Source organism: Papilio polytes, unplaced genomic scaffold (genome assembly GCF_000836215.1).
Source record: "Papilio polytes unplaced genomic scaffold, Ppol_1.0 DF824146.1, whole genome shotgun sequence".
In the NCBI taxonomy this organism is placed as follows: Eukaryota; Metazoa; Arthropoda; class Insecta; order Lepidoptera; family Papilionidae; genus Papilio; species Papilio polytes.
In genome coordinates this window covers 800422-807051 of record NW_013525058.1, presented here as the reverse complement: position 1 = coordinate 807051, position 6630 = coordinate 800422, and the positions used below count along the sequence as shown (strand labels likewise).

General features: G+C 31.1%; 2 protein-coding genes across 2 annotated transcripts in view; one reads left to right on the top strand and one right to left on the bottom strand.

Annotated features, from left to right (window-relative positions):
* Nucleotides 1-2620, top strand: part of LOC106111721 — a 12474-nt gene extending 9854 nt beyond the window's left edge. Inside the window, exon 7 of the mRNA XM_013293864.1 lies at nt 7-2620. Within this exon, the coding sequence (XP_013149318.1) occupies nt 7-627 (621 nt within the window). The 3' untranslated portion in view covers nt 628-2620. The remainder of the gene's footprint in view (nt 1-6) is intronic.
* On the bottom strand, nt 2473-4765 carry LOC106111882 (peptidyl-prolyl cis-trans isomerase FKBP1A-like). Its single transcript, XM_013294067.1, has 3 exons — nt 4598-4765; nt 3713-3873; nt 2473-3131 (listed from the first exon to the last, which is right to left on the bottom strand). The coding sequence occupies exons 1-3, from the start codon at nt 4632-4634 to the stop codon at nt 3003-3005; spliced, it is 327 nt and encodes a 108-aa protein (XP_013149521.1). The 5' UTR covers nt 4635-4765; the 3' UTR covers nt 2473-3002.
* Between the last annotated feature and the right edge of the window lie 1865 nt (nt 4766-6630).

Below are 6630 nucleotides of genomic sequence, written 5' to 3'. Positions count from 1 at the left end.
ACTAAGAAAACTGTGAACAAAGAAGCGAATGCGATGGCTAACGTGTTAGCGTCGCGGGGTATCAGTGTGAAACAGAAACAGAAGAGCCGTTCCCCGTCGCCGCCTCGCGCTCTGCCTAACTTACCTAACATACCAGGTGTCAGTATAAAACATTCATCAGGAGCGAGTAATTTCTCAATACCAGAAGCTAAGATAGGCGGCGGAATGCTATCCTGTAAGATCTGCAAGAAGATGTTTATGAGTTCGACTTCGTTGTCAGTGCACATGTCGAATGCTCATCCCCAGAGCAAGGTGCCCTCGTTCAAATGCGACGAGTGTCCCGCCTCCTATCCCAAGTCGCTGCAGCTGCAACATCATAAACGTGTGTTCCATAATGTGACAGGACCCGGAAGAGAAATGGGGCTGCCCGTTGTAGATCTATCCCAAGAAGAAAATCTACAGAGGTTGAGCGATTTAGGTATATACAATTTCATTCCGTTAGCGAACCGGGAGCAAGGCAACGGTTGTTTCGGTATACCGGTGATATCAGTTCATAATGTCCAGAATGGGTTGACCAGTGGCCTGCAGGCGCTCGGCGCTGACGGACTTTTAAGTCTTGGTCCTCTCAAGCCATTACCTAATTCATAAAGCAAAAGTATTTCGTGATTTTAGATTTAAGCATATTTTAAAATAAGCAGGAATCGAGTGTGCAACTATTTAAAATAATCTCTTCGTTGACAGTAGGATAAGTATTATCTCAAATAAATTGTAGTCAATATTAATATGGCAACAATATTCATAATAACTTGGTTTAAGGCATGTCCATTTAGTTTATTTTACCAAACAATTCAAGGTCTGTTGAAAATATATGTAAGAATTATATTTTTATTTAAATTGTTCAGCCACAAAGTTGTATAGTTGCTTTCTTAATCTACCCTCGGGTACTCAACTTCTCTTCCAAATGACAATCCGCCTCTGCATGATTCTTGGTTCTCCTTGTTTATCGAAGAATAAATGTTATATACAAGTAAGTTATTGTGTGCTAGAGAGAGAATTATCAAAATACTGATTTGAGTTTAAAGTAATGCTTTGTAATAATGTTGCCAGTTTAACTGTATTTTCTTACTGATAAAGGGAAATTTACAAAATTATGTGGCATTGTCTCAAAATTATGTGATCTAATTGAGGACTTACTAGAAAAACATATTTAGTGTAAATTGTAGATATCTAGCCTTAAGTTTTATTTTTAATACCGTGTTTCAATTTGCTATTGGCAAATGTCTCTTTTTATTTCTTTTTGATTTCAAGCTAGTGTACGAAGGAAAAAGATTAAATAAATCGTATATGGAATGACCAAGTTTTGCGAGTGGCGGCGCTACTGTCGCTAACAGAGCCGACAATGTATGAATAGTTTTAAATTCTCATATTTCGGCTGTAATTCCTATTTTCGCCACGTTTAAAACCTTGGTCAGACTATATGCTATTGATGTTTTTTTTTTCATGGACACTTTACTGTTTCATTTTTGGGCTATTTTTTTACGTAAGTTATTTGCCCGTAGCAATATTTTTTTTCATTTAATTAAATAAACTTAAATACTTACTAAGCTTTGTAAATCGTCGCCAAATGTTTTTTAAGATTTAGGTGTAAGATTAACAAATTTATATTTTGTATGACATCTGGTCTTAAGTTATTCATTTAAGAAGTTAAATTACTTTTTTTTAGTTACAGAATAATAGACATTTTTTTTTTCAATAAAATTGTTTAATGTTTTAATTAAAATTTATATTGTTTTATAGAATTATTGTATTCTACAAGAGATTATTTGATCTAAGGCATTGAATCCAATAATGGTTTAAGATAGTTAAATCCATATCTTGATATCAATATTTTTTCTATTGTTCTCTTGACTTGAATCCCCTAAAGATGTGTGTCATGAACTTTTTTGATTGTATAATAGAAACCAATCTAAATTTCAGCACATCTGAAATAGCTGATGTTCGCTATATTTGTATTCCTATATTTTTAATTGATTACTTATGTAAAAATGTACATACAAAGTAAAAGAACTAAAAGAAGTTCAGATTTATTAATAAAAATATAACCTGAAACAGTTTCTGATTCTATTATACCTACTTTTGTGTTAAGTTTTTTGATTATGGTCCTAAGTTCAAATCTCGCCAAGTAACTATGTTTGTAGATGCATGTGTACAGTCGGCGGTCTCAAAAGCTACAATCGTTTGAACATTTTGAAACGAGACTCGGAACACAAACCAATGCAACTAATGTATATGATTACCCAGAACAAATGCAGTTTGCGGTCAGACAGACAGGACAATTATTTTTTAAATGAGATTTTCGAAATCAACAACGCTATTACGTCATCTTCACGTAATCTGATTTTTTTTCTTTTGATATTACAAATATTATAATTTTGTTATTGTATAGATGTGTGAAACCAATCCTTGAGTCAAGGTTGTGAAATAAAAAGCCAATTTTCCCATAGTAATTTATTTATTTTACCTTATAATCATAGTAAAGCTTATGCTGATAGTATGTTTCCATGACTATTGGTTTTACTAGAAGAAAGACGTAGAAAAAGGTACATTTTGTTCAAAAATTTGAGCTCAAAAATAAAGTATTGCAAAACATGAATATACACTAAAAAAAATGTTTATTACAGTGTAAGTAATAAGTTACTGCTATACTCAGAGATGTTAGTTACTAATATCCTTAGTGTAGATTCAGTGTGAGAAGTATGCTAAACTACTGTATCTAAAACAACTCTGAGTAGCAATTAATTATTACAAAATTATACAAAAGGCTGTTGATTAAGTAATTAAATTGAAAAATGCTTCCGGAATGTTATTAAGTGCAACTAGAAAATGCTATTTTTCAAACCAGAGAAGAGGTAGAAAGATATTGCACTAAACACCTACAAATTATAAAAAAATTATCAAAATTGACTTCCGATTAGTTTTACAAAATTAAAACATCCAGAAAATGTGATGATGTGATTCAATGATTATTCAAGTCGGATTAGCTCAACATCAAAGATGAGAGTAGCGTTGGGTGGGATCACACCGGGGTGGCCCTGTTGGCCATACGCGTAGTCCGGCGAGCATGTCAGCTTGGCCCGCTCACCCACGGACATCTGGAAATGTAAAAATAAAATTTTATTTACATAAAAGCCAAACAGACAAAATAATACTGGCCGCACATAAACAGTCATAAAATATAAAACACTTGCAACTTAGCCCGCCTGGAATTAAAAAAAATAACAAAAAATTTAGCCTATGTTGCTCACAGATAAATTACCTTTCAAAAGGTGAAAGCATTGTTAAAATAGGCCAAGCAGTTTTTGATTTTTTCAATACATAAAAAATACAATTCTTTCCTCTTAACAATATTAGTACAGATAATTTAGTGAATGCTCCATCAATAAACTCTTTTTAAAATATATTAGACAAATAGGATATCTTAAAGCCATTTAACCATGTTAGCTAGTTGTAAATTAATAATAATCCTATTCTTAACACCAAAGTGTAAATATTTTCTCCATTGAGTTGCACAGTCGCAGTAAACTGCATACATTTAATGCTAAAACTCAAAAAATAAAGGGTTCACTAGTTGTGTATTAACAAAGTACAAAATTTCAAATATTAATGAAACAAGAGTATATTCTAGCCAAAGTGTTAAAAGCATTAGGAATACATGGAATTGAGTTTTATTCACCTGAGCGACACCTTCATCCCAGCCTCGGATGACCTCCCCCTTGCCGATCTTGAACTTGAAAGGCTTTCCGCGGTCGCGGGATGAGTCAAACTTCTGGCCATTGGTTAATGTGCCAGTGTAGTGCACCACTACAGTCTGGCCCTTCTTGGGATAAGAAGACCCTAAGATAAAATCACATTTAATAATTAGAATAGCAGTTAATGAGGTTCAAGTCATATTATAACTGCAACAATGTTTCTTAGAAAATTGTGGTTCATATATACAAGACATAGGAACCATTCATATGTAATTATGTAAAAATAGTTCTATTCTGAGATAACAAATAACCTTGACATCTTACTCCTCAGTTTGTCTTGAAAAGTGAATAACATTTATAGAATAATTAGTTTAAAACATTATTGTAAAGAACATTGTCTTCAAATGACAGATATAATGATAACATAACAATCTAATTAGAAATGGGACTAGTAACTTTATAGATTAGCAGCCCCACCTACATAACTTTACTAAGATTCCTGACAAATGGTACATAAAATACCGAAAAGTAGAAATTAAATTTCAGTACAAGGTGGTAACTTACAGTTTGTATGTATTTCAAATAGTAACAAGAATTGTTTTATAACTAAATCTAAATATGTAGGTATACCGCACCCGCGGAAAAATCAATATTTTTGTGGGGGCAATTATTATAAATTCTGTTTTTTTTTATTCCATTAAATATAAATAATGTAAAATTAGCCTGAAAATTCATAATACAAGGATTTTCTTTGCATTACAAAAGTTGGAATCGCAAAATAAGATATGAATATTTAAAGGGTCAATAGGTTTCAAGTCATAGAGAACCCGATAGCTGGGAGCTATTTTAGGTAAATTTTCGGTACTTACCATCACCAGGGGAAAGTGTTTCCACGTTGACTCCCATTGCTTTTTCTTATTAACTAAATCTTATCTGCCAATGCGGTTATCAAATAAAGCCAGACAGAGTTAGCTAAAATGCCGCAGAAAAGGTGTTTCCGGCTTCGGGACGCCGATGTGACGCACAAAGAGTATGTAACTCATAGACAATATATGCAGTACACTTTACACGTGACATTATGTGCCCATTTAGTATTCGCCATTTTGGAATTTCACTAAGAGATGGGACAATGTAGCTCGTATCGATAACACTGGAGTACAACTAAATCCTAAACACGAAATTAAATTTAATTTTAGAGATTTTACCGATATTACGATGATTTTATTATTATGTTTTTATATCACATGTAATAAAATTAAAAGTTTCAGATTTCTTCTTAACTACGAACTTGTTTTCGTAAATACTTTATAGTTTAGCCAAAGAATAAAATGTCTTATTGTTTCATCTGATTAGCTTAGGTGTTAAAGTGTTTCTGTAGTTAAAATTACGACAGTTAATTACTTGGTGTGTATACAAGCATAATGTAAACCCAAGGTAAAAGCATTTCTTTCCTTATAGTATTATAATGTTGCTTATAGATAATTGATCAGCATTGGGTGTCATATGGCTGAATAAATAGATAGATAAAATGGATCTTAATATCACTATTTCTCGAATTTCTTTTTTAAGAAAAGTAGTGCAAGTTTTCTATTAAAGTTAAATAAGAGAAAATGAATAGAAAGTATTATTTATTTTTATTAGGACAAGCCAGCAATTAACCACTTGCGATTATTAAATCAGCAATCGTAACAAGACCAGACTTGAGCTTGCTGAAAATTGATATAATTCGAAGACATAGATAATGAAAAGTTTCATAGACAATAAAACGACAATGACAAATATAAACACTTTATAACAAATAGCTCCATCGTTCATAATACACACAGTGCCAGGCATATATTATTTATTAGATAATTCAAGCATTTATATTGGTTACATTAATTAATAATACTGACATAACACATGATCCGTTTGCAAATCATTTTTTTAAATGAAGATATACAAGCTTAATTTTAATTACCCAGTAATATTACATAGTGGGTACACAGATAGTTTTTTTTAATTAGCTGTTTATAGATTATAAATCATTTTTTGATTAGTAACACAGTGGTACAGAACATCAATGGTTACAGTAATTTTAAATGACTTGTTAAAAACGTTTGCTATTAAATATAATAAGAAATACAAATTGGTGATAACATTTTCGTACAAGATACAAATTAGACTTTTTACAAACTTGCTTTCGGTTTGGACCAAATTATAATCCTAGAACTGTGACTAGAATATGTTAATCTGAATTATTGTGATGCATAATTTGAAATATTGTTTCCTAAACATAATTTTATTGTGTAAATTCTGTCTTAGTACATTAAATATATAAATATAATAAATATTTTTGGCGTTTTGTGCATTTACATTTAGTCTCTACGTATCTTAATGTTTATTATTCTTACACATTTATTATTTATCACAACACCGATTTAGGATTAACCTTTAATTTTTAATTTACAAGAGAAATAATCGTTAATAAACATTTTTGTATGAGGCAACATTGCTATAGTAAATTCAAATTTCATGGACAGGCTATAAACCGTGGTGTATTGTGCCTATTTGATTATTGCCATTTTAGCGCTAAAAGTCCTAATATTCACTAGCGCCACCAACAATAGTTTGCAGAACTAGTGAAGTTAGAATACTTAGTAAGATTTAAATATAACTGCTTTGATAACGGTTAATAATTTTAACGAAAGAAGCCTATCCCTAGAAGAGATAAATTATTTGACAGTTGTTTACAAATTAAAATATGGAGTTTATTCAAAAGAATTTTTCCTTATTATTTGATTTTATAGAATCATTCTTCTGTTAATAATTAAATCGCTTCGTCAAATATATAATAACTCAAATATATAAAATAACATTCAATAGACATAGGAGTTATTACGAACAACTATAACAATAATTA

Coding starts and splice junctions, on each gene's coding strand:
- LOC106111882 (XM_013294067.1), bottom strand. CDS start 4,634: ATGGGAGTCAACGTGGAAACACTTTCCCCTGGTGATG. Junction 3,874..4,597: donor AACACTTTCCCCTGGTGATG/GTAAGTACCGAA, acceptor ATTTTATCTTAG/GGTCTTCTTATCCCAAGAAG. Junction 3,132..3,712: donor GGGATGAAGGTGTCGCTCAG/GTGAATAAAACT, acceptor TTACATTTCCAG/ATGTCCGTGGGTGAGCGGGC.